Raw genomic sequence first — 27661 nt, forward strand, 5'->3', positions numbered from 1 at the left:
TTAATTAACTTTGGCTTCTTTATTGATTTATTTAATTTTTTTGGAACAGGGCCTTACTATGTAGCCCTAACTAGGCTGGAATTCACGATCTAGACCAAACTGGCCTCCATCTAATAGAGATCACCTATCTTAACCTCCTGAGTGCTGGGATTAAAGGCTTGTACTACAACACTGGACTATATTCTTCTAAGTGTAGTTTTATGATGAAGTTGATGATAAGCTCAGTGGTTAAGAGTGCTTACTATTCTTGCAGAAGAGTTTAGTTCCCAGCACACATATAATAGTTATTTAAAAAAACAAAAAACAAAACACCACCTCAAACTGTAACAAGGCTAAGACTAACAGATACAGAAAAACAATGCAATAAGACTTTGTGGATCAATGTCATTTTGGAGATGTTTATTTATTCTGAGCAAAACATACAACCTGTAGTAACATATAATTGCTATAGGCGCTGCAACAGAAGAGTACACCCATGACTACTCAATAGATGGTTTTATTACCCATCTACAACTCTAGCTTTTATAATTACTTGGAAGACAGGTTGAGAACTCCTGTAATCAAGTACTTGAGACTAGAGGTGTTTGAGATTTGAAGTCCAGGGTATCTGCATAGACTGCCACTTGAATATCCCTGATCTGAGATCTGTCAGTACTCAGTTCCAGATTTTTGAATATCTGACTTTGATCTTCTAGTTAAGGATGCTCAACCTACAGGTGTAGGGTGTGCACTGTTCCTTTTATGAGGATGAATACTCATGAGTGCCCTTCAGAGAGCAGAGGTGAACACTTTCTCATGGAGGTATGCTAGCTTCTCTAAGCGAGTTCTTTTTAGTAATGGAAGCCATTCCCAGTGGGGTAATTCTACCACACGGTACCCAATTTGAACCAGCTGCCTCCTCTTCATATTGTGCAATCCAAGTAGATCCCTGGAACCATAGCAGTATTGGTTCTTGTTTGTGAACTGGATAGCGAGCTTCACTAGTGGGGGCTGTATGTGGGCGAGAGGGCACAAGCCAACCATCCCCACATCCCCCAATCTATCTGTCCCACTGCAATCAGAGTTCACCAAGGGCACAGTTGTCTTCTTTCTTAACTCCATGGGTGGCTGGCCAGTCTCTACCGCAGTTTCCTCCTGGAAATACCTCTTGGCTTTTCCCTTTAGCAATTGATTCATCAAATCATCTGTAAGGCTGACTCCCACTTGCTTAAACTGTAATTGGGCTCCATCTTCAGTTGGTGTCGAGTCACTATTAAACGGTAATGGCTTCATGTTAGCATCAAGCTGAACCTCTAAGTCAGAAGATCGGGTATGAGGCAAAATCATATGGTGCTTGATGTACTGGGGGCCACCCAACATGGTCTCAAGTAAATAGAGAGTTTCTAGGAATTCAGGCTTTGATCTCATATCCTTGCTTGCTAAATTCCACAGATTTGCAGATGCTTCTTTCTGAAGGTGAGAACTAAGACGATTGCCCTTATAATCTGGACATTCAATGGCAACTGTACCATCAAGAGTAAACAGTTCCTTAGTGAGTTCAAACTTACTTCTCTCTTGAGCTAACTTGACAAACCCTGGGCTCAGAGCAACATTTATGAACTCAGCTGGAAAGTATTCAGAAAATGCCAAGCCAATCAGGCAGGTGAGAAGGTGCTCTGGGTACTGGCTGAATTCAGGCATCTTTCTGCGGATTTCATTTATCAGACTGGAATAAAATTCTTCTGTGTTGGGTGGCTTATAATTCAGAGTTCCAAACGACCACAGAATTTTGGCAACATCTTTACTTCGACAATGTGCTACCCTCGGAGGCAAAGAGGCAGCTACTGCATTCATTACTCTTTCATCAAGGATTCGTAAGGCTGAGCAGGCAAGAGTGAGGTGCATAACTCCTTGAACCCCCAAGGAAGGAATTCTCTGAGGAGCAATTTCTCCAAACTGCCTCATGAAATTTACATGATCTACATGAGTGAAGCGGAACATTTTAAGAATATGAACTAAGGTGTGGCTACTCAGATGCTGCATGTCAGCACAAGCTAGATCTCCAATTTTCCGCATGACAAACTCAGAAAGACTACTACTTGATTTAAAAAACCCCAAACAGATTGCACCGACTTCCTCTAAATTGACTGAATCTACATACTTAAGGATCAGTGATTCTAGCTTTTGCATCAGGTCCTGTGGCACGTGACGATTTTCACCTATAATATAAATTAAGTGAATCAGCTGAGACAAAGATAGCTCTCTCCAGTGTAAATTAAGATAACTAAAAAAAATTTTTAAAAAACGAGGAACTTTGCGGCCTAAATTCCGCCAAAGATCAGCTACTAGGAGAAGCTGATCCAGATTCATCTCCCATACCTGATGGCAAAATCTGGTTTCATACGCATCTAGCATCGAAGAGGAGTTAGAGATTCTTAAGTCAACAAAGGCTTTCAAAATACTGATCAGTTCTGAGGTGTTAAAGAGCTGTATGTTTTTCACACTCAGATGGCAGAGCAAAGCAAAGCTGTTACTGGATAGCAAAACAGAATTCTGTTCTGCTGGCAAAGAGCTGAGCTTACAAAAATAATTAGTTATGACTTCTGGCTGGAGTTTATTTTGGTAAAATGTGACTTTGTGCAAAATTAGTTCACCTTCTGAAACAGATAAGGGTTGGCGAGTCTCATTTCTGTTATAGCTGTGAAGCTGGTACTCTGGCCTGAGCTTTAAGAAAACTCGGGTTCCTTCAAAGGAATCAAAGACCTCTACATCCTCTTCACCTCTTCTGGCATTGGGTGAGTCTGGATGCGATGCGCTGGCCTTATGGGTAGAAGTGGCCTTATGGGTAGAAGCTTTGTTGAATTCCAAGCCCAGGTGAGCACTGCTGGTTGTGAAGGTTCTCTGAGACAGGGTAGTATCACCAATGTTCTTAACTTTTCTGGCAAGATGGCAGGAGCTATTATGTTTAGGGAGATTCTGTCCCCCAGGTCGTGTGATGTTTTCCATATGCCAATATGCCATGCTTTGGGCTGCATGGTAAGCAGAAGCATTATAAGATGCTTTGTATTTTAAAAGTTTTAATAGCTTGAGACTGGCTGACATTCTGGAGTCTGTGTTGATCTTTTTGGCAGTCAGAGAAAAGTCACACGTTCTTGTTTTATGGTGCTTCATTAGAGATGGACAGGGAGATGTTCCACAGAAACTGCCTGTAAATCTTCGGCATACCATAAGAGCCATGGGCCACAAATGATGGGACCAGAATTGGTGCCAGATACTGAAAGAAGGGTAGATGAAGAATGAGTGGCTTCTACCTATAACACAAAATGTACACATTATAAGAATTAGGTGCCAGCCAGATATGGTGGCACACACCCTTTAAATCCAGTACCTATGAGGTAGAGGCAACAGGATCTATGCCAAGACTATCTTGTAAAGCCCTGTCTCAAAAGACAAAAAAAAAGAGAGAGAGAGAAAGAGAAAGATGCACACTGTACTACTGTCCATGCAAGTATTTTCAGTGTTAGTGGATGACCAGAGCACAAGCCATTGAGTGTGAAGGACAAACTCTGAGTGCATTCAGTGTTAGTGGATGCCCAGAGCACAAGTGTGAAGGACAAACTCTGAGTGCATTCAGTGTTAGTGGATGCCCAGAGCACAAGTGTGAAGGACAAACTCTGAGTGCATTCAGTGTTAGTGGATGCCCAGAGCACAAGCCATTGAGTGTGAAGGACAAACTCTGAGTGCATTCAGTGTTAGTGAATGCCCAGGGCACAAGTGTGAAGGACAAACTCTGTGTGATTTGCAAACAAGAAAACCTTACACCCATGGCACAATTTTAGGTGATTTCTAGACTGCTGCTTGATATAAGTTCACTTCCTTGTAGGGAAGAACAGATTTCCAAAAGAAAGCTGGGAGTTAAAGTGGGTAACTCATTTCTTTACCATCAACACATAATAGTCCTTGGAGAATACAAGCAACTGATAAAAGCTGCCATGCTAACAGTATAAAGGAAAAAGTAGGATTTGCTTTTTAATTTTTAAAAATTTTTTATTTGATATGTATGTATGGATGTTCTGTCTACATGTATGTATATGTACCACTTGTGTGATTGGTGTCTGAGGAGGTCAGAGGAAGGGGTTGGCTCCCCAAAGCTGGAGTTACAAGCAGTTGTGAGCCACAGGATTGGGTGCTAGAAACTAAGTTCAAGTTCTCTGAAAACGCAGGAAATATATTTTTTAAGGCTTTTTTTTTTAATTTATAGATTTGTATATATATGAATTTATTTATGTTTATTTATTTAATGTATATGAGTGTTTTGCACACCAGAAAATGGCATCAGATACAATGGGACTATAGTTATAAACCACTGTGAGTCACTATATGGGGCAGTGGGAATTCAACCCAGGAGCCCTGGAAGAGCACCTAGTGCTTTTAACCGCTGAGCTGTCTCTCCAGCTCGCAACAGGCATTTCGTGATTCTATTCTTCTAGGTCCATTTTTTTTTCTTCGAAACAGGGTTTCACTGTGTAGCATTGGCTGGCCTTTACAGAACTCACTTTGTAGTCCAGGCTGGCCTCAAACTCACAGAGATCGTCCCATCTTTGTCGCCCAAGTACTGAGATACACATCATACATCTGGCTTAGGTTAGTTTTCAAAATGAAAATCTGGGTTCAGAAAGGACTGTGCAAGAGTAGAAATGTGAATGATAGAACTAAGCAGAAGATATCTAACTCTGAAATGAGTCTTTACAGTAGAAATTCATAAATTCATAAATTAAGAATGGCCCACAAATATAAATAATAAAAACTTTCATTTTAGAGGATATAAAAATAAAAGCACAGGAAAAACTAAAATCCAGGTGCTGCTTTGGGAAACGTACTTTAATGCTGGCATGAAGGAGGAGGACTATGACCTCAGCTATTCGGAAGGCTGAACCATCTCTCCTGACCCTTAGTGTGTGCTTTAAAATGGGTGTAAGCTTTAATTAATTATAACCACAGAAACCTTCCCAGTTCTTACAGTACAAACCTAATTATAGAATCCTGTCATTTTCAATGCTAATCCTCTTAGAAAACCATCCTCTTTAGGCTGGCCTCATATTCATGATATTCTTGCCTCCATCTACTTAAAAAATGCTGGGCTTACAGGTGGGTGACACCACACCCAGCTTCCAGATGCTAATAACAGAGCTTGAATCACTAGTGCAGGTAACCAGGAGCTGGGACGCATATTCAGAAAGTTGCACATGGTAGTGGTGGGTGGGAAGCAAAGTTCAGAAGCCATTTACTCCTGATGCATAGGTAGAAAAAAGCCAACTCAAACCCATGCTTCAATGACAAGCAACACCAGGTCACATGACTGTGCTGTTGACACAGCACATCTCCCCTGAAGGAGGCAGAATGCGATGATGCCACTGAGTCAGGACTAATTATGTCCACTTGGCTGGAAGCAGTACAATTTCCATTTTCCTCCCATGGAAAATAATGAGCAGCCCATGAAAATGGCTCTCCCATATTCCTCCTCCTCTTTTCTAAAAAAAGATTTCTTTTTCTACCAAGTGGTAGCACATGACTTTAATCCCAGCACTCAGGAAGCAGAGGCAGGCATATCTGATTTTATCTTCAGCCTGGTCTACATAATAAGGCCTTGTTTCAAAAACAAACAAAACAAAACAACAGCAAAAACAATTATTTTTCATTTTATGTTACATGGGTGTTTTGCCTACTTGTATGTCTAGGTACCACATGTATATGGTACCATGGAGCCAAGGTGTTGAATCCTCTGGAACTGGAGTCCCATATGTTAGCCACCACATGGGTGCTGGGAACTGAACTGTGTTCTCTGTAAGAGTAACAAGTATATTCTTAACCACTGAGACATTTTTTTTTCCTTCATTGTTCATTCTTCTTTTCCTTCCCCCATACTTACTTGCAAAACCCAAGGAGACATGAGTGACCAATTGATGAACCATAGAAGGTTGTTGCTGCAAAATATTCATGAGTGATTTTCTGAAAGGTCTATCTTTTTTTTTTTTTTTTTTTTTAAAGATTTATTTATTTAATATAAGAAGGCATCAGATCCCATTACAGATGGTTGTGAGCCAGCATGTGGTTACTAAGAATTGAACTCAGGACCTCTGTTAGAGCAGTCAATGCGCTTAACAGCTGAGCCATCTCTCCCAGCCCATGTTTTTTGAGAACCGGTGATGTAGTCCAGGGTAGTATCAAATTCACTAGGGAGTTGAAGGTAGCATTGACCGTCTAAGCCTCCTGCCTCCCACTCCTAGAGCTTGAGTTCCAGGGATGTGCTACCACTACTGTTTTATGAGGTATTGAGGACTGAACCCAGAGCCTCTTCATGCTAAACAAGTACTTTACCAAGTGAGCTGTATCCCTAGGCCTATAAACAATACTTTTAAAAAATCATCTCTAAATGAGATAGAGACATCTCAGTGGTTAAGTGCATTTGGGGCTCTTATAGGGGACCCAGGTTCAGTTGTCAACACAAACATGGTGGCTCACAACCAACTATAAGTCAAGTTCCAGGGAATCTATGCCCTCTTCTGGCTTCTGTGGGCACTAGGCATATATACAGTGTATACACATACATTCAGGCAAGGCATCCATACATAAAAGTAATAATCTAGAAAACATTTTTTAAAAAACTACCTTTATAAACCTGGCATAATAGTACACATCTTTAATCGAAGCACTTGGATGGCAGAGACAAGTGGATCTCCATGAGTTCGAGGCTGGCCTAGTCTACATAGAGAGTTCTAAGACAGCCAGAGCTATATAAAGAAACCTTGTCTTAAAATAACAAACAAAACAAAAACAAAAGAAAAAATAAAGAAGATTACCTCTATAGCTGGTCATGGCAAGACCCACTTGTAATCTCAGTACTCAGGAGGTAGAGGCACAAGGAGCTCTATGAGGTGAACCAAACATATCCACACAGTTCATGTTTGTGACCTCATGCTGAGACTTAAGCTTAAAAGAAGAAAGCTGTGCTGGAGAGATGGCTCATCGCTTAAGAACATTGGCTGCATTTCCCGAAGATTTGAGGTTCAATTCCCAGTCCCCACATGTACAACCATCTATAATCCCAGCTCTGGGGTAGTCAATACCCTCTTCTGTCCTCTATAGGCACATGGTGCACAGACATACGTGCAAACAAAACACCCACAAATAGAAAATAAGTAAATAGAAGGCTGAAGCTACATGAGACCCTGCCTCAAGAGAAAACAGTTTAGGTTCTAAGATGGAAGTGACAAGAGCCCCAACTGTCTTAGGTCCTCTTCTGTACCAATGCTGTCTTTTTCTTTTCCTAATTAAAATTTGTGTTAGTGACAAAAGATTTTGAAATTTTTAAAAAATAATTATGTTTATAATAATTTACTTAATGTATGTGTTTATATATGAATGTGGAGACAAATATGCCACAGCACATGTGTGAAGGTCAGAAGACAGCACGCAGGAATCGGTTTTGTTCTTCCCCTATGTAGGTCCTAAGGACTGAACTCAAGTTGCCAGAATTGGTGACAAGTGCCTTTATGCCACTCAATGACCCAAAACCAAGTGTCTTATTTATACCATGTTTGTACACACACATTGTTGTACACTGCTCATGTGAACAGCCCTCCATCATCTGCTTGCCCCCTTCTGCTTTACTACTGTGTGTGTGCACACATGGAGACAAGAGGTCAGTCCGGTGTCCTCTGCTGTGGCTCACCACTTGATTTTGAGACAGAATTTGTCACTGAACCTGAAGGTCACAACTGGGTAGACCGGCCAATGAGCCTGGGGATCCTCCTGCCTCCACCTGGGTCCCAGGAGGACTAGGATTACAGGCACACGACACATCATATCCAGTTTTTTTGTGAAGGTTCTGAGGACACAAACTTGGCCCTCGGGCTTACGGGTCAAGCATCTGACTCACTGAACTATCTCCCAAGTACCACCTCTACGTTTATGTATAGTCTATATACTATACATGAGATAACATATGATCTGTCTTCCCCCACCATTGCCCTTTCTTGTTCCCTCCTCTCCTCTGGTTAGTCTCCATTCAAGGCTCAAAGTCCTAAAGGAACTATTATGCATCAACCTAGACCCCAACCCCTCTTGAGTTTTTTGAGACAGGGTCCCACTATGTAGCCATAACAGGTCTAAAACTTGGAGAGATCCACCTGTCTCTGTCTCCCTAGTGCTGGAATTAAAGGTGTGCACCACCACACCCTGCTTGAAGTCTCATACTAACAACCCTTCAGTAAGGTAGGTTTATTATTTCTGTATCAATATGAGGGAAGAGACTTTACAAGATTAAGAAATTTCTTATAAGGAAAAAGAGAAAACTTTCACATGGTACAGAGCCAGTGGGCTGAGAGGAGCTGGATTTCAGAGACTGTAAAGACCACATTGCTGGTAGACAGGGACAGCGACACAATCCAGGAAGCACGGCGGGTCCAGACCCAAGGAAAGGGCTGAAGAAGCTACTTCTTCCACATCTTCCAGATGCCAGGAGCTAGAATATTAATACCGGGTCAACTCAAGAGCATCTCCTGCCTACCAAATTCTAGTATTCTAGTTATCACTATAGTCAATTCACCCTACTTATACAGGATAAAGAGAAGACTCAAGAACTGACATCTATATGAAAGAATGGATTTTCAGGATATTCTACAATCAAAATAAGAGTACTACAACAAAAGACCTAAAAATCGGCAGATGTATGAAATGGAAAAAATAAAGAATTTTAGGGATTGAGGGACTGGAGAGATAGCTCAACAATGCAGCTCTAAGTTGATTCCCAGCATCCACATGGAGGCTTGCATTTCCATATGTAATTCCAGCTCCAGGGGATGGAGCTTAATGTCCTTTTCTTAACTCTGTATAACATGGTACACAGACATACATGCAGGCAAAATGTGTAGACACATGAAATAAATCTAAAAAAAGAGTAAAGGTGGCACACATATTTAAACCAAGCACTTAGGAGGCAGAGGCAGTCTTTGAGTTCAAGGCCAGACTGGTCTACAGAGTAAGTTCCAGGATAACCCAGTTTTAAAAAACCAAAAATCAATAAAGAAACAAACAGTTTTAAGGGCTGGAAAGATGGCTCAGTGGCTAAGAGCACTTGTTCCTGCAAAGGACCCTAGTTCATTTCCCAGCACCCACACAACTAACAACTCAAGTTCCAGGAGATGATAACCTTTTTTAAATGATAAGGGCACCAGGCGTGCATATGGTACACATACATATATGTAGCCAAAACATTTATGTATGTAAAATCAAATAAATCTAAAGGAAATTTTAAAAAAGGAAAACCAAAAATGTTAATATGCTGGGCATGGTAACACATCCCTTTAATGTACTGGTGAGGTAGAGGCAGGAAGATCAATGTGAATCTGAAGGCAGCCTAAGTCTACACAGTCCACTAGACTAGCCAGTGCTATGTGATGAGAGACCCCTGTCCCAGGAAGGAGGGTGAGTTGATTTTAAATTAGTCGAGGTGGCATTTACTTATATATAGCTCTAACCTCAATACTTTTGAGACTGGGGCAGGAGGATCAACACATGTTCAAGGCTAGCCTAAACTAAACAGAGAAACTTTTTCCAAAATAACAAAACTGAAAAACTTCTAATGGACAATCTAGGAATGGACAGACAAATGGGCCAATAATAACATTAACAATAACTATTGCTGCAGGGCAGTGGTGGCACACACCTTTAATCCCAGCACTTGGGAGGCAGAGGCAGGCGGGTTTCTGAGTTTAAGGCCATTCTGGTCTACAGAGTGAGTTCCAGGATAGCCAGGGCTACACAGAGAAACCCTGTCTCCAAAAACCAAAAAACCAAAAAAACCAACCACCTACTGCCAGGCGTGCATGTATACACTACAGGTGTAATGGTGCTTATAATCCCACACATGCACTACCGGTATAATCCTACCACCTAAGAGACTGAAGCAGGAAGGTCATGAGTTTGATGCCAACATGGATTATACTGAAATCTTGTTTCCAATTTAAAAAAAGAAAAAAGGGACAGAGAGGGGCTGAATAGATGGCTCTACAATTAAGTAAACTTCCTGCTTTTCCAAAGGACCTGAGAAACACCTGTAACTGTACCTCCAAGGAAGGTGAAGCCCTGGCCTTGGGAAGTACACTCTCACAGCACTCACTCACATACACATATATACAAAGAAAAATAAAATACAATTAAGACAAAAAGTTATACCGGAAAGAAACAATTTTATTCCCTGCTCATTAATACTCCCTATTCCTATGTGTATAATGATTACATGATTTTATTACAATAAACTTTGAATAATGATCAGCTAAAACTATATTGATGTGGGACAGTTAATTTTTTAGCTTCAGAGGCCAGAAGTCTAGTATGAAAGTAATGTCATATGATGAAGGTCCTCTGGTTGGTCATCCACAGTGGAATGTATAATATATACAGGTATGTATAAAAGACAAAGACAGAACTGGCATGGGGAGGGAGTGGGAGGTGTTGAAGACCAGCCCAGGAAACAGGAATAAGTCTCCAAATCAAACTAAAGAAGGAGGGAAAGGGGTGAGCAACACTGGCCATATGATGGCTCACACCAGTAACCCAGGGACTCAGGAAGCTGGAATGGTATAAAAAGTTCTACCTGGGCAACTTAGTCCCAGCCTCAAAACAAAAGTCCCAGCTTAGCCAGGCAGTGGTGGCGCACGCCTTTAATCCCAGCACTTGGGAGGCAGAGGCAGGTGGATTTCTGAGTTTGAGGCCAGCCTGGTCTACAGAGTGAGTTCCAGGACAGCCAGGGCTACACAGAGAAACCCTGTCTCGAAAAACCAAAAAAGTCCCAGCTCTTTCTGAGGACCAGGGTTCAACTCCCAGTACCCTCAAGGTAGCTCACAACCATCTATAACTACAGTTCCAAAGGATCCGATGCCCTCTTCTAACCTCCATAGGCACCAGTTGAGCACGTAATGCACATACATTCATTTAGGCAAAATACTCATACACAAATAAATCTAAAAACAAAAACAATAAAAAGGACCCATGGATGTAACTCAGTAGTTGTTCACTGTCTACCACACCCAGGCCCTGAGTTCACTCCCCAATACCACATAAAGCAGGAAGGAAGCAAGCAAGCAAGCCCGCCTAACCAATAGAAATGTTACATGAAAGCAGCTGCTCTAAAATGTCTCTTAATCATGCTGCTCAAACCTCAAAGAAAAAGAAATAAACTAATAGATGTCAAAGAACAGACTATTAAAAATGCTTTGGAGAATAAAAATGGAGGAAGAAATGGGAAAAACTGAGTGTTATAAGTGCCATTGAACTATTTAAATCACAAACAGGCACAACTTCAACAAAAATTAAATTACAAAATACATGTGCTAGAAGTGTGGTGGTGTATGCCTGTAATCCCAGCATTTTTGAGGTGGAGGCAGGCCATCCTTAACTATACACAAAGTTTAAAGCCAGACTAGGATATATGAGACCCAGTCTCAAAAATAAAACAAAACAAGACAAAGGCCAAACCTATCCAGGCATGGTGACACACACCTTTAGTCCCAACATTTGGGAGGCAGAGTCAGGCATGAGTTTGAGGCCAACCTGTTTTCTGTTTTACAGAGTGAGTTCCAGGTCAAAAATCTACACAGAGAAGCCCTGTGGGAGGGTGGAATGGTGCTACTAATTCTAGTACTAAGAAGGCAGAGGCAGGTAGGTATCTCTGTGGGCTTACGTCCATCCTGGTCTATATGGGAAGCTCCTGGCTAGCCAGGGCTACACAGTAAGAGTTGGAGAGTTTAGGGTAGGAGAGGGAGTCTGCCAGCCAGGATGACTGTGTAATGGGAGATACTGGTAAAACATGATGGCCATTTCCACTTTGATGTTAGACAGGCACCTCAGTTAGCCATTTGTCCTGGGTTGGAGAACTTAACACTAGTCATAGAGACAGGCCTTGAATTGTGTGCTAAGATTAGACATAAGGTCACCATGCCCATCCTCCACTTTAGAAAATGTAAGCAGGTGGAGAGAAATGTGAATACCCACACAGTCATGAGAGAAAATTCTCAACTATTGTTCCAGTCAACCAACCAAACACTTGGGTTTTTTTCTTTTTAACCGTTTTTTTTTTTTTTTTTTTTTTTTTTTTTTCCCCATTTGTAAGGTTTTAATGTAAGAAACTTCAGAATTCCCTTTTTTAGAGGGGTTGGGAGAGTACAGGGTCTTACTATAGCCCTGTCTGGCTTCAAACTCAGAAATGCACCTCCTTTACCTCCTGAATGGTGGCATTAAAAATGCACATGAGCCTGGAGAGATGGCTCAGCAGTTAAGAGCACTGACTGCTCTTCCAGAGGTTCCAGCAACCACATGGCAGCTCACAACCCTCTATAATGGGATCCAATGCCCTCTTCTGGTGTATCTGAAAACAGCTACCAGTATATTCATATACATAAAACATATAAATCTTTTTTTTTTTTTTTTTTTTTTTTTAATGCACCACCAGACAAAGTCTCGAATGCCTTTAGTCCAGTATTCAGTAGGGAAAGGCAGTAGAATCTCATGAGTTTGAGTCCAGGACAGCCAGTGCTGGTTACATTGAGAAACCCTGTCTTGGGGCAATGGGGAATGGGGGGAGAGTTCACTTCCTTGGCTGGCCAGAATTCTTTTATACAAAAGTTGTCTTATGAAGCCCAGGTGGTGGGAGTAGTGGAGGTGGTAGCGGCAGAGCTAGTCTTTAACCCCAGCACTTGGGAGGCAGGGTGTCTGTGAGTTCAAGGCCAGTCTGGTCTACAAGGCAAGTTCCAGGACAGCTAGAGCTACACAGAGAACCCCTGTCTTGAAAAAAAAAAAAAAACAAAAACAAAAAGCAAAGAAAAAAAAAGTTGACTTACTGGCTGGAGAGATTGTTCACTGTTTAAGAATACTGGCTGCTCTTCCAGAGGATCAGGGTTTGATTCCCAACGCCCACACTGTGTGGCTCATGATCAACTTTAATTCAAGTCCCAGAAGATCCAACGCCCTCTTCTGGCCTCCTCCAGCACTGCATACAAATAGTGCAGACATGCATAAATGCAAACCGCCCATATACATACAATAAATATAAAGGGAAAAAGTGACTTATTTACATGATAAATGCCAAGGCTCCGTTGGGGACAGTGGGGGGGGGGGGAAGCAATAAATGAGGAAGACACACAGTCACATCAGTCCCCCACAATTCTCATCTGAATGAAACAGATAGTAGTCTTCAGATTTTAGTTTCATCTACCAAGCAGGACTAAATCCCCTAGGGCTAGCCTGAAGCAACTGTGGGCAGTAAGCCTCAGAACCTAGTTCTAGAAGGACACTGCTCTGAGTACTCACAGTGTGGGCAAAGTGCAGAAAACATGAGCACAAAATACCAGTTCCCTCTGACGTTAGAGAAGACATGAGCTCCACAGGACAAAGCAATGTCCAGATGCCTACGCTGAGTGAGCAAAGAAGCCTCTGAGAAACCCATGAATGTATCTAGTATAAAGGCTCCTGTCCAACGTTCCTGAGTCAGAGCAAAGAGATATTATGATCATAACAGAAAAGAAGCAATCATTCCCTATCCCTGGAGAGAGAAAGAGAAGGGAGAAACACTACTGGCCCGAGTTGGGCTTGTACAACCAGAAACTGCTTAAAATGAAGAAAAGGTATATGTCCTATTGCCTCACCCGGTCCTAAGCCCTAAATCAAACGCTGCTCCAAGTACGGGGGAGAAGCTGGTAAGAAACAGACTCTCAGGCCCCGCCCAAGACCCGCTAAATCACTTTGCAAGGGCTTCACGTGCGCACTAGAATGTAAAAAGGGACCGGATAGACTGTTCTCACAGCAGCCCTGTGAGATACGTACAGACACGATCTCCACTTCACAGGAGGTTAAAAGCACGTTCGAAGAAGCCTTTTGCCCACTCTCACAGCAGTTCGGTGTGATAAGGTGACCCTAGATGCTGAGAGGTGCTCGGAGGGGCGCGAGGGTAGCCTGCTGGGAAGCACCGCCTCGGCGCAGCAGGCTCGGGGTAACCAGGATGGCGGAGCGCGGCCCGGGCCCGACGGGGCCAAAGTGCAGGCAGCAAGCCGAGCCACCTCCTCCCCGGCCGCCAACTCACCTGAAGCCCGCGAAAGTAGCATCCTAACTCCAGTCCCGGGCCGCACCAGGTAAGTCAATACACAGAGTCCTCCAGCATCAACCGCTCCACAACCCACTTCCGGCCAGCGGCCCTCTCCTTCCGCTCGCGTTGGTGCGGGAGCCGCTGAGGCTCAAAAGACTACAGTCAGCGTTTTTCCTTGAACGTTTTCTAGCTTTTAATTTCAAGAGGTAACTTAGAATATGTAGAAAAAAAATTCTATCGTAGATGGATCTATTTGAAAGTAATTGAGCAGAAGTAATTGGCACAGGTTCGAATCCTAGGATTGCCATCTGGGTTTTATGACTTTGGTGAAGTCACGCAAACTTTTCAAGCCTAATTTGTCATCTATACAAAGAGGATAATGATGAATTTCTAATAGTGAAAATACTTTCAGAAGAGGAACTAGCAATGGATAGATGAAAAATGGATGCAAGGAGCCGGCCAGGATTAAAGATGTGATGCACATCTTTAATCCCAGAACTAAAGAGTCAGAGAGGCAGGTAAATCTTTATGAACTGGAGAGGGGGGGGGGGGAAGAAAAGAAAACAGACCTAGAGCTGGAACTGAAGGCGGGTAGATCAGGATTTGTCTTCCACCTCTCGTAGGAGGGCCTCACACCTGGCTGGTTTGGCTATCAAGGCAAGAAAGATTCTACCAAGTCCAATGTAGCAGAAACGCCTGGTCCCAGGCCTGTCGGTGTCTGTTCAGTCTTCAGCCTTGTCGGTGCCATTTTTTGAGAAGCTGTGAAGGAGAACTGAGAGAGGCATCATACTCTCTCCAAGGCACTGGGGGGTGGGGGTGGGGCTATGTAAGAGGTGGTGACAAAGAGATTTGAGACCAGTTTCCAGCTTCTGAGTTTTATGTAAGGCAATCTGCCTTGGTGTGAACATTTGAACATTTGTGTCCCTCAGACCATTGGTAACATGGCTTACACTGACTGGGGACGTCTTACCTGCTTACAGCCTGCTCAGAAAGCCAGAGTGAAAAATCCCACCCCTGGGGGATAAACTTTGATTGCTCCTAGGCAGCCATGACAGTCCAGTTTCTCTTTGCAAAATGCTGTTTCCTAGTCTTCCATGAAGTGGGAGGAGCTTGTAGCCCACCTCTAGCCAACAGGACTGGAAAGGAGGAGTTATTGCATGCTTCTAGGACTGTTTTGGTTTGTGCAATATGGAGGCCAGTGGTCAACATCAGGTGACTTCCTCAATCACCCTCCACCTTACTTTCTGAGACAGTGTCTATCACTGAAACTAGAACTCACAGATTCTGATTGGGCGATTAATGAATTCCAGGAATACACCTAGTGGCTCCTGTGCTAGGGTTACAGACAGACCAGACCTCAGGGCCTGCTCTTACATTGATGCTGGGGGTACAAACTCAGGTTTATATATCCGTATGGCAGACAATTTATTGATTGAGCTATTTTCCCAACCCCCAGAAAACATTTTTTTCTTTTCTAAGTATCTGTACCTTAAGCCGGGCGGTGGTGGCGCACGCCTTTAATCCCAGCACTTGGGAGGCAGAGACAGGCGGATTTCTGAGTTCGAGGCCAGCCTGGTCTACAGAGTGAGTTCCAGGACAGCCAGGGCTACACAGAGAAACCCTGTCTCGGAGGAAAAAAAAAAAAAAAGAAGAAAAGAAAAGAAAAAAGAAAAAAAAAGTATCTGTACCTTTTATCGGTTTGTTTTGTTTGTTTGAGATAGTGTCTTACTGTGTAGCCCTTGATGTTCTGGAACTCACTATGTAGACCAAGCTGGCCTCCAACTCAGAGAGCTGCCTATCTCTGCTTCCTGAGTACTGGGATTAAAGGTATGTGCTACCACACCCAGCCTCAGAAAAACTTCCAATATTCTGATGAAATGGTGCAAATCAATCTTATCAAAGAGCTTGGATTCTCTGTGGCAAAGAAGAGACAGGTTGGGGGAATGAGTGGGGGGAAGAACACTCTCGACTCTCGCTCAGTGGTTCTCAAACTTCTTGATGCTGTGAACCTTTAATACACTTACTTCCTCATGTTGTGGGGGGAAATAAAATTATTTTCGTTACTACTTCATAACTGTAACTTTGCTACTATTAGGGATCATAATGCAAATATATGATAGCAGAATATCCAATATGCAACCCCTGTGAAAAGGTCGTTTGACACCTTGGGGTCAAACCGCACACATTGAGAGCCACTGCTTTAGATCCACAGAGAGCCAATATCCATGATACCTATTACTAGACTTGTCGGGTGAAGGGAAAATAAACCACTTTTTAAAAGCGGTTAGATGTGATGTCTACAGAGTACTCCATTGTTGTTGTTGTTACTGTGAGGCTTTTCGGGGAGGACTGCAGACAATTCTGTAAAGGACAGGTCACCATTTTACAGCATACTTGGGTCTTTTGTCATTAATTGAAAACCCATTCTGTGATTCAATGCTAATCACTAAAGTGTTCAAGTGACTGCAGGCTGTGCCTAGCTGTCCATGTTACCTGCTTCTGGATAGCAGCCTAGCATACAGCTCCTGATCTAGAGTCAGCTGGTAACACTGCTAAGAGCCTGAACTGAAGAGAGAATACCCCCTTTGGTAGGAAAGGTAGAACCACACCCCTGGACACACATGGAAGACTTAGGCTTTGAGCCAATCTCCTTGTGTAGCACAATAAGTAACTCTGGCCCCATGCCTCCTCTGGAGAAATATCTATTCCAGCTTTGTCTTACACCGTTCCCTAGCTTTACCTCCCATACTTGCAAAGACAGAAGCTGGCCACAGAATTGCCATCCAAGAAGCTTTCTCCATTTTATTTCTTTGGGAAAAGAAAAACGAAAAGTCTTTTCATCACATATGGTAGATATATATATTTATATATTTATATATTTATATATAATTTATTTTGTGGTTGGACATTCCAAAGCTGTTCATATTTTTCTCTCCCCCCATCTCTTTTGTTTTGTATTAATGCCTTTTCCCAGTCCCCATGGACCAGGCTTAGGGTCTGGATCAGGTATAGTGAGGGATTAGAGGAGTGGGCAGTGGTTGCCAGAGTAGCCTCCAATCAAAGTCAAAAGCCTGTTGAAGACCACCCAGGAGGAGCTGTGCGGAGAGGTGGAGGCTACAAACAGAGCACTCCTATTTTTGTGGGGGGGGTGCACAGTTTGTTAAACAGTCACCAGTCATGGGAGGAGGCTGGTCAGGACTTGGGGGGACTTGCTCACAGTAGTTACCAACCCTCTAGATCCTGTCCCCAAGATGAAATCTTGGGGTGGAAGAGAGAGTGAAAAAGAGAAATACAAGGACTGGGGGCCAAGTCTCCTCTGATCGTTATTGCTGGTGAATTGGAAATTTACTTTCTTAAAAGAGAAATTAGAATTTCCCTGCCTGTCTTGGGGAGATAGAATCTGAGAGATCCTAGAGAAGGAAGTGACATTGACTGTCACAACCCATACTGATGACCATACCAGCCAACCCTGCCCAGACAAATGACCCAACTCAAGAGTCTGGCAAGCAACACACACACACACACACACACACACACACACACACACACACACACACACATGCTAGCCTTGTTCTTCCAGGACAGTCACATCCAACTCTGACTGGCTCCTCAAAACAAGGGCCCCAGGCTCAGACTTGGGCCAGTGGAGCTGGGAGTGAGCAGTGCACCAAAAGCCAAGCAGAGCTTTCTGCTGGGAGAAAAGGTGAGACTTGGAAGAAAAGGCAGCCTGGGAAGATGTGAGCATGAAAGGAGACTGAGGGGAGAGAGTGAGGGGAAACACTGGAAGACATCAGACATCCATCTGACCTCAGAAACAGGGCAAACACAATACCTAAGAGGCAAGGATAGCTATAATCAGAGCTGAGCAGTGACCCTGGGTTTGGGGGGTCAACCAAGCAGCAGGGGATGTAGCCTTGTAGGATCCTGGCCAGAGGGTGAGGGTGGGGCTGAGAAGCCTCTAGGTGACCCTTCCCAGGGATAGGAAGGCAGATCTTCCCTGGGCACTGAGCTTCCAGCCTCAGCTCTCACCTCCCTCAAAATACACAGAGGGACACATGCTCAGGACTAGTCCAGGCTCTGAGGCTCGAGCCCAAGATACCTTGGTGGGGGAGGGGTTGGGCAGGTAGCCCTCTCAACCACAGGCAGGCCATCTGCTCCCACTTCCCCTGCCAATCTGCCTGGGGAAGAACAGCACATGAAGGAGAGAGACTAGGAGCCTAGGGTCTGTCAACACTGGCTCCCTCAGGCTGTGTGGCCTAGGAGGGCACAGACAGTAGCACTGGACACAAGGTGGTGGCAGCAGCAGCCCAAGAAGGGAAGGGGCTGGGGCACTCCCTGGCAATGCAAGCCTGCTGCCTCCATCTCCAACAAGAGACTTTCCCAGAAAGGGCACATGCTCCCTTCGCCCTGGGACCTCACCCCATTGCACTCTCTCCTCCCCCATGCTCTCCTTGGCAGGAGGGTCTGGAGTGGTTACCCACAAAGGCAGTGCTGGAGCTGCATGGACTGGGGGACAAAGGGGCTGGTCACAGCTGCTTCGAGAACCTCTTTGGTCTGGGGATGTGCAGCACACGTGGGGAAGGGAGATGAATGGAAGGGAACATTGGTGACTCCGACCTTCAGACAAGGCACTTGTCAGAAGGTTGTGCACGCAGATAGAGAATCAGATTTCTGTGGACTCGATGCGCTCCAGGCGAGAGGGTGTCCAGGCTTTCTTCTCCTCTCCATGCTGGGGAGTAGGCGTGCTAGACCCCCCTGCTGACCCACGCTCCCGAAGTCGCCGCTCCAGCTGCTGGTTGCGCTGGTACATCTCCACGTAACTCAGCTGGAGCTGCTTCTGGTACTCAATGACCTTCTCCTTCTCCTCCAACCACACCCGGCGCTCCTCTGCAAAGCTGGCACCCTGGCGCTCACGGGCACGCCGCTCAGCAGCCAGCTCAGCCTGCAGTCTCCCCACCTCCCTGCGTAGGGCCCGTGTCCCACCCTCTCCCCCAGCATCCACCTCCCCATCAACAGAAACCAGGGAGGCAGCAGCGGCCACCCCAGCCTGCCGGCGCATCTTGGCCTCGTCACTCTCACAGGAGGCCAGTGCTTCCTGTGGCTCGCCCAGGTCCACAGGGGTCAGTGCAGGCTTGAGGCAGGCAGGGGGCAGCTCGCCTTCACTCAGCTCCAGGCTGGCCTGTTTGCTGCCGAAGGAGTCCCTCAAGCTGAGCAGCTGTTCCTCCTTCTCCCGGAGCGAGGCCCTACCCTCCCGAAGCTGTGAGCGCAGCCCCACGATCTCACTCAACTTCTGTGACACATCAGCCTGTGAGTCTTTCAGTTGTTGCTTCAGGAGGGAAATCTCACCGGCTTTCTGGCACACCTGGACAGGGGCAGGTGGAAGCAAAAGCCGCGGTAAAGGCAGAGCCGGGGTAGTAAAGGCTCATCACAACCCAGCTCCCAGATCTAGCTCCAAAGGCACTAAGCACCGGGACTCAGGATCAGCCCCACAGGGGGCGCCCTGCCAGACTCATCTCTACAGCCCCAGGACAGCCTCAGTTCTCAGTCACTGTGATTGAACTGGTCCTACTCCTTTCATATCCCCCACTCCCACTCCGCCCTACACAGTAGTAAGTTTCTGTTCTAGGGTCTCCAGAGGAAGAAAAGATGAAAAGGAGCCAGAGAGGGAAAATCTAAGCCCCCCAGCCCGCACCTCCCACTTAGTTTCCTCCATCCGGGGCAGGAAGTCGGCCTGCTCCTTCTGGCAGGCGGCCACCTTGTCCTCTAGCTCTTCCCGCTGCCTTATCAGCTGGGCTGCCTCCTCCTGCAGCTGTTTCTTGTCCTGCTGTAGCCGCAACACCTGCAGCTGTAGGCCCTGCTGGGCACGCTGGGCACGGCGGGCCACCTGCTGCAGCTTTCCACTGCAGCCCTGCCGGAGCTCCGCTAGCTCCCGCTCCCATGCCTTCTGCCGCTCCTCCAACACCTGGGCCACTGCTGCCTCACTCTGTTCCAGGCTGCGCCGCAGAGCTGCCACCTCCTGCTCCTTCTCCCACAGCCGCTCCTCCAGCTCCTGGATCAGCGCACTGGGCGAGGGTGGTGAACAGGCTGCAAATGGCAGGCCCCCATTTCCGCCCTCCCCAGATCCCAGGTGGCCTGACCGCCCCATGGATGATGACGACCCACTCTTACTGGAAGCCCGCCCACTGTCAGAGGTCCCCAGATCCTGGTAGCCTGACCCCCCACCGCTGCTGCCACTACTATAGCCAGCAGTGCCAATACGGTTGATATGGCTGGTAGAAGCACTGAGGGGTGCCAGATGCTGGCTATAGCTGGAGCTATAGGTGGGCAAGCTTGTGAGTGAGTTCCGGCCTGAGTCTGAGAGGCCGCCCCCACTCCCACCAGCTGGGGTCATGGTCCGAGACTTGTCCAGTCCGCCTTTGAGGCCCGCAGGGCCCTGTCGTCCCTCAGGGGTCCCATTGGTCTGTGGAGGACACAAGTTTTGCATGGAATGGAAGTTCTTGGGTACAACAGGCTTGAAGGCTGATGGCCGAACTAGTGGCTCTGAGCACTGCACCAAAGAAAACAGGGAAGAGGCATCAGATTGAGATCTTATCCTTGGCCCCTCCTCTTTCCCATGCCCAAGACTCATTCAAGAACCCTTGTCCTGCCCTCTGTTAGATCTCCCCATTTGGGGATCCACCTCAAGTCTCTCACAAGCCATCTCTGTCCTGGATCCACAAGTGAGACTTAGCTCCAGGGTTACACTCCATTGCTCCCCATGATGGTTCTCATCCTGTCTCCCATGATTCCCACTAAGAGCTCCCACCTTAACCTACCTTCTTGGTTACCTCCCACCCTAAACAGGGCTATGAGACTCTCCTGGTCCTGGGGACTAACCTGGTCTAGCTTGCCAGAGGTGGTCAGGAGCTTAGGTGGGTGATTGGGTTCACGATACTGGGGTGGAGCCTTGTCGCTGCCCCCACTGCTGCTGCTGCCCCCACTGCTGCCCACCACGTTACCACAGACATCTGTGTGGTCACTGCCCCGCAGCTCGCCATTGAGGTAGAGAGAGTTGGCGAGAACCTTGTCCTCTGATGGGTAGCGGCCAGGTCTCTCCCTGCTGGCCCCGCTACCACTGCTTCTTGGACCAGGGAAACTGCCCTGGCTGCCCCCACCCCCTGTTCGAGTGCCCACGCTTTTCATAGGAAACTCCTGAGCATGGGTCACCCCACTACCCACACTGCCCATAGTCAGGCGGGGATCTGGGGGTCCAAGCTCAGAAGGCCGGGGGGCAAAGGCCAGGAGAGGATCCCTCCCTGGATCAGCGCGCACAGGTAATGTCTCCAGCTTCGCCATGATTAAGCCAGAAGGGCACTGTGGGCACAAGTGGGAAGGTAGATCGGTCAGAATCCATCCCACCTCCACCCGGAAGCAAGTCAACCGGAGCCCCACTTTGTCTCTCTGTGTTCCTTACAATGGACACCAGAGTTACCAGGCCTCCAAGATGAAGTTGCACAGACCCGCTCAGCTGGGCTCACTCCTTAACCCCACCCCACCCGTGAGCCTCCCAGATCCGGTGATCCTCTTAACTGTGCTGCAACTCCCAGAATTTAGTTTTCATTAAATTTACTCTGGGTCATGACTCCTATATTTCAGTTTCGTGGGCTGGGGAAATTTGACTGGTTGAGAAAAGCAGTGCTTGAATTCAATAGGGGACCTCAGTTAAAGGAGAGACACAATAACCCTATATAAAAAAAAGCTGACAACGCAGGTCTTTCCCAGCCCCCTGAACCAAGGTGGTTAGAGATCAAGGAGAAAGCCAACTACAGGGAAGACTTCTCTTCTTACCTTTCCAAAGAGGTGGGGGGCCGGCGGGTCCTCAAGCTTGGGACCCTCCAAGGCCAGGTCTGCAGGGGCCATAAGGCTCTCTCTCGAAGTCCGGGCTCGGCCGGAAACAGCTGCGCGACTTTGGATTAGCCGACCAAGCCATACCGTACTACAGTTTTCTCCTCTGTGAAATGGGAGGAATTAAAAAACCATGCTGCCTGCCGCGCGCCAGGCGCCTGGAGGCTGCAAGCGAAGGGAAGAACCCAGGTCTTGGAGTTGGGTGGGTGGAACTGCCGCTGCGGCCTGCGCCGCAGGTGGGAGCGGCCGCGTTTCTGCAGACCGATGCACCCGGGCTATGGCTGCAGCAGGTAGCAAGAGAGCCTTCCCAGAGGTTTTCCTAACTTGGCCTCATGGGGGCCTGGCCCCAGAGTGCCCCACTCTCTGAGACCAGTACTTTGCAGCAGTCCTGAAACTGGCAGAGGCTGGGGCAGGGCCGCAGCAGCACTAGAACACTAACAGCCAACTCCTCCCTCCTGGCTTTTCCCACAGGTGGGTGAAGGAGGGGCGGGGCCTGCGCAACCAGTGATGACCCCTGAGGATGCCAAGCCTGCTGAACCCTGCTAAGAATGCAGTACCACCAGGAAGAGTTCTCAGATTAGCCATTTCTCCACATACACACGCCCCTTTGGACCTTGACCCTGTTCAGGTGACCATGAAGTCCGTTGAGCCAATTCTGTTGGGTGTGCTTTCAAAGCTGTCCCACAGAAGGGGGAGCAAGGCCTCATATTACTCGTGCTCAAAGAGGCCTAATTTGCTTCCTGGTTCTTTTGTCTCAAGTCAGCTCCTTGGAACATGGTTCTGGAGATCTGTATAATACAGGTAGGTAGGGACAACAGGCAAGTCCCTGCCACTGGCTAGAAGTTCTGATAGCTTAAATGTGTACCCGTTATGAAAGAAGAAGCTCTTCAGGCTTGTAAGCCTCAGAAGCCCAGCAGGGCACCCTTCCTCCCTATTAAAGTTGGGTCCATGTATCATTCCCTTGAATGCTCTGCAAAGTCCCTTCTACTGAGATGCCTAATTCTAACGTTGTGTCCTTCCTATCAGACCCCAAACCTGGGAGGCTGCCAACACACATTCCCTTCAATTTCTTCTGACCACACTACATCTGGCTCTAGGTAGTGGTAAGTTCACTAGCAGGCTGGCCATTGCTATTGTAGAAATCCACTCAGTGTGCATCCCCACAGGTGTGGAGAACAGCACAATTGCCACCCTCTTCCTTTTGGCCATTCTGTGCCCTCGTGTAGGCTGACACTAGTCTTGGGCACAAGAAGCACCTAGGGAAACATCTAAGTGCAAAGATGTACAAGTGTGCATCCCAAGGGGAGGCCTCTTTGCATTCTGTGCCCTCAGAATTTGTTTTGCCTTCTCCTAGCTCCTGTCATCTCCACTCTGGGCATACAGAGACTGGCAGAGTAAAGGTTGAATGGCCTGAGGCTTGGAGCCAACAGGGAAGCTTGGGCACGGTTACAGGAAGAACTGTGATCCTCATGCAGCTGGAGCTCAGGTGGAGAGAACATGAGAAGAGGCTATGGCACCGGTGTGGGTGTGACATCATTAACATGACAGGCAGAGATTGCCTGGGAGAAGACCAAAGATACCTCTTCCAGGGTAGAAAGACTGATTGTTAGCATCCGAGAGTGGCGTGGGTGGGCCTAGCATGGAGCAAGGGTGGTAGAGCCCTATAAGTCTGGGAAGAAGTGTGAGAGCAGCAAGAAGTCCAAGAGAAGCTGTGCCCTGAAAGCCAAAATGGGGAGGGGATCCAAAACTGGGGCACTAAGCAGCCTGGAGGCAAGCCCCCCACCCCCCCTCAGGATTCGGAAGCAAAAGGATTGCAAGTTCAAGGCCATCCTGAGCAACTTAGTAAGCCCCCATTTTACAAAATAAAAAAGGCTTGGTGGTTGACTAAGTAGTCAACCTAACAAGTGCACCCTAGCAAATGCAAGACCCTAGATTCAATCCCTAGTACAAAAATAAATAAATAAATAAATAAATAAATAAATAAATAAATAAATCAGGAAAGAGAGGAGGACAAGAAGGAGGACAGGCAGGTGGCAGGAGGACAAGAAGGAAGACAGGCAGGCAGCAGGAGCGGCAGTGAGCAGCCTGGGCCACCTGAGGGGAATCGCTAGAGCAACGATGAGAACCAAGTGAGATTCCATCTCAAAAAAAACAAAGAAACAAAACAAAGTGAGAAGGAGGGGAGGCAGGAAGGGAGGGAGGGAGGGAGGGAGGGAGGGAGGGAGGGAGGGAAGGAGAGGAGGGAGGGAGGGAAAGAACACAAGGACAGTGTCCAGTGTTGAAGAGAAATATTCCAGAAGGCAAAGCTGGAGGTCAAGAGTGTGGCCTGGATCTACAGCTTGGAACATCATTGATGTCTATGTCAAATGGTTTCAGAAAAGCCGTGTAAAACAAAAGCAGATGGAGCAAAGGGACGGCAGAGTGCTGAGGAGAGGCAGCAGAGCTCTCTGTTAAAAGAGGACAGAGGAAGCCTTCACTGAACAAAGTTTGGAATCAAAGACTTTTCTTTTTATTTTAAAAGTAACCCTGAAAGCTGGATGTGGTGGCATGCAGGCAAAGACAGGTCAAGAGTTCAAGGCCCACCTTGAGTGTGCACTGAGTTGGAGTCCAGTCAGTCTAGGCTGCATGAGGTTGTGACTCCAAAAACAAACAGAGGAAAATATAATAATTAATCAACAGGATGGGGAGATGGCTCAGTAAGATTGCCTGCTGCATGAGTACGATTACCTGAGTCTGAATCCCCAGAAGCCACCTAAAAAGCCAGTTATGCTAGTGCCTGTAACCACAGCGTTATGGAGGGCAGAGACTGGAGGATCTCAGAGATTTGCTTGCTGCCAGCCTAGCTCCAGGTTCAGTGAGAAACTCTCAAGGGAATGAAGCAGAGAGAGACAGAGCAGGACACCCATGATTCCTCTCTGTGTGCACATACATACATTTCACTAATAAAAAAAAAAAAACCCAACATTTTGATAGAAATTAAAAATTAGAAACACCAAAGGCCGGCACCACAAGTGAGACAAGGCAGAACACTAGGAAAGGAGCTGCACCAGAGGCTGTGGTGGGAGGAACAAACTCCAGCAGTGAGCATGTTGACTCTGAGTGACGGGGAACATGATGAGTGTTCGGGAAGATCTTTATAAACTGCAAAGTGCACTCCCTTTCTGAGCTCCAAGGAACAAGGATCAGAGCTGGGAGGTGGTCATATGTCATTCTGCTTCTCTGCAGTGGATCCTTCTCAGATTCTAAGGGGCCTAGACATTGTCCTGAGCCTCCTTTCTCAGGCTCTACATGAGGATGGCCTTGTAGTCAACCCACAGGCAATCCCCATAGAGTTTCTTGCCATAGTTCTAACCTGTCATATAACAGCCCCCTGCCCCTCGCCTCTTCCAACCGTGGGCTCCTGCAAATTCTTTCCTCAAAACCCTGGTAGAGTTGCAAGGACAAGGAGTGGAATAAATTTCCCTGGCATGTAGGAACTGAGGGAGAGGAAGGGCTGAGCCCCCTCTGTAGGACAAGCTCATGGGCTGGCCTAGGTAACAGTGAGCTCTGCAAGGGCAGTTGAACAGCATCACTCCTGGAGGATAGCCTGTTGCCTGAGCCTGCCTCTATTTCTGTTCTGTCAACCCTCAGTGCCTGTGACATTACAATACTGGTAGTCAAAGGGGCCAAATGGACGCTGGCTAAACCCTTCCATGAGCGGGTCAAGTGCCTTAGAATTCTTGCAGCATCAGCTCCAGGTGTAAATCACAGCTCAGCTACAGAACCTCATGCAGACTGTACCACCTAGATTCTCACACCTACCTTACAGCGATTTTAAGAAGGAAACGGATTGTGTGTAAAATGCCTGGTATTCTTTTTGGCACCCACAACCAAGTAGAGCTTGTGGCATAGTCTCTAAGGCCTTTCTTGATATCTATCCTATATTTCTCCTGAAAACAGCTCTTCACTCTACACATGACCTCTTCTCAGCTCTCTGCCCAGCCTATATTCTTCTGGAACCAGTCCAAATACTCCTCAGCGTAGCATCCTTGATACCCGAGGGGTCTTGGAGCACTTAGTTCAGGATGCCCCAGGGAGATTTCACTGTGAGCTTCCCCATTGGAAGCCTGTGTTACCCCAGGGCACAAAAGATGTCTTTTAGGGGTCTCTGAACCTGGCATCGAGAAAATGCAAGGCGAAGGCTTGTGGGAATGTTGGCTATGAGCAATGTAAATAGGAAATGAATTCAGACATAGAAACAAGGGAAAGCTTCCAGGAAGGATTAAGGGAAGGGATTCAGGGAGCAGAACTTCTTGGTTGGGATGTGTGAGGGGAGATTCATCTTCCCTTGGAAACGTGGGCACCTGCAGGGGAAGAGGCCCATCCCCTAGATCCTGGCTCTGATGAAGCCAGTGCTTCATCAGAAGGTACCGACAGCACACCCCCACCCACCCGCTCACACAGGAGCCTGCCTCAGCTGTGCATGTGTGTGTCAGAGTGGGGGGGGGAGGGTCGCCATAGCACATAGACCCCAGCCACAAATTCTCTGCAAAGGTGCCACAGAGGTCTCTGCGGTTGGAGAAATTCCACCCATACCTTCCTCGGTTTTCCACCAACGCGCGTGGCCCCGGGGGGGGCGGGGTGCAGAGAGAAGAGGTGACATAATCCGGGCCGCACCCCCTCCGGCCGCCACCCTCCCCCCCTCCCCCGCCGGTTGAAACGTCCATGACATCATCGGCCTCATCCCCCAGCTCCCGGTACCCTAGCAGCGGGACGCGCCCCCTCCCCAGCTTCCCACTGGCCAGAAGCAGCGAGCGATGCAGCGGACTTGGTGACCGGAGGGAGAACCTGGAGGGTACCCCGGCAGGCCTGTATCACTTACTCACTGCCTCAGAGTCCGGCGCAGAGGCTCAGACACCGGCGCTAGCTGTCCCGCTCTCTGGCGCAGCCCGAAGCCCGCCCCACAGGGCGCGCGGCGCGGCCGAGCTCAGCTCTTGGCCCCTCCTGCCCCGCGCCCGGCCCGCCCACCAGCGGCTGCGGCAAACGCAGGCCCGCCCTTCGGCCACGCCCCCGGGACCCGCCAATCCTGGACGGGGGTGGGACTCGGTGCCTTAACCCCTTTGGTCGCTGAGCGCTGGCCCGCCTGCCCAACAGGCTGGGTGGCAGATACTCGGCCTCAGTCCCTGTTAACCACTGTTCCAAATTCTTGGGGTCAGCCCCCAATTTCTGTCCTCCAACAAATCCAGCAAGTTCCTACTCTCTTTGAACCCCATATCTGGATGTATGTGCCCTGTGGTTTATGGACAACCCCGCTTGGACTCTAGATTCAACTCCTGCACCAGCTAGTCTCCGTGTAGCAGACGCCCTAAATCCTTCAAATCTGGGGCTGGATAGATAGCTCAGTAGTCAAGCAAGAGCACAGGCTGCTCTTCCATAGAACCTGGGTACCCAGGTTCGCAGTACCCACATGATGGCTAGTTTCAAGGGCTCCAACACCTTCTGGCCTCCGCGGGTGCTGCACAAGTATATGGTCGAAACAACCATACATAGAACTTTAAAAAAACTAGGGGGCGCACGCCTTTAATCCCAGCACTTGGGAGGCAGAGGCAGGCGGATTTGTGAGTTCGAGGCCAGCCTGGTCTACAGAGTGAGTTCCAGGACAGCCAGGGCTACACAGAG

General features: G+C 47.3%; 3 protein-coding genes across 11 annotated transcripts in view; all 3 read right to left on the bottom strand.

Annotated features, from left to right (window-relative positions):
- Positions 1–14228, bottom strand: part of Ubox5 (U-box domain containing 5) — a 34375-nt gene extending 20147 nt beyond the window's left edge. For 2 of the 3 annotated variants that reach the window (XM_076929755.1, XM_076929756.1), the window contains exon 1: positions 12879–13022. The gene's annotated coding sequence lies outside the window, so the exon portion shown is untranslated. Of the gene's footprint in view, positions 1–12878; positions 13023–14116 lie in introns of those variants that run through there. The other variant, XM_034495385.2, reaches the window with a different exon arrangement.
- Fastkd5 (FAST kinase domains 5) lies at positions 25–14218 on the bottom strand. Of its 4 annotated transcripts, none has more exons than XM_034495383.2 (2): positions 14117–14218; positions 25–3253 (listed from the first exon to the last, which is right to left on the bottom strand). In XM_034495383.2, exon 2 carries the CDS (start codon positions 3214–3216, stop codon positions 769–771), a length of 2448 nt encoding a protein of 815 aa, XP_034351274.1. In that variant the 5' UTR covers positions 3217–3253; positions 14117–14218; the 3' UTR covers positions 25–768. The 4 variants fall into 4 exon arrangements, with proteins under 4 accessions (XP_034351274.1, XP_076785867.1, XP_076785869.1 ...); XM_076929752.1 differs by having other exon boundaries at positions 25–3290; positions 14117–14200; XM_076929754.1 differs by lacking the exon at positions 14117–14218 and adding an exon at positions 12879–13018.
- Positions 14229–16953: 2725 nt separating the features above from the next.
- Positions 16954–27022, bottom strand: Lzts3 (leucine zipper tumor suppressor family member 3). Of its 4 annotated transcripts, none has more exons than XM_034496082.2 (5): positions 26865–27022; positions 21947–22109; positions 20996–21472; positions 19812–20666; positions 16954–19481 (listed from the first exon to the last, which is right to left on the bottom strand). In XM_034496082.2, exons 2-5 carry the CDS (start codon positions 22016–22018, stop codon positions 18783–18785), a joined length of 2103 nt encoding a protein of 700 aa, XP_034351973.1. In that variant the 5' UTR covers positions 22019–22109; positions 26865–27022; the 3' UTR covers positions 16954–18782. The 4 variants fall into 4 exon arrangements, with proteins under 4 accessions (XP_034351973.1, XP_076785872.1, XP_076785873.1 ...); XM_076929757.1 differs by having other exon boundaries at positions 26869–26989; XM_076929758.1 differs by lacking the exon at positions 26865–27022 and having other exon boundaries at positions 21338–21472.
- Positions 27023–27661: the final 639 nt, after the last annotated feature.

Source organism: Arvicanthis niloticus, chromosome 2 (assembly GCF_011762505.2).
Source record: "Arvicanthis niloticus isolate mArvNil1 chromosome 2, mArvNil1.pat.X, whole genome shotgun sequence".
NCBI lineage: Eukaryota > Metazoa > Chordata > Mammalia > Rodentia > Muridae > Arvicanthis > Arvicanthis niloticus.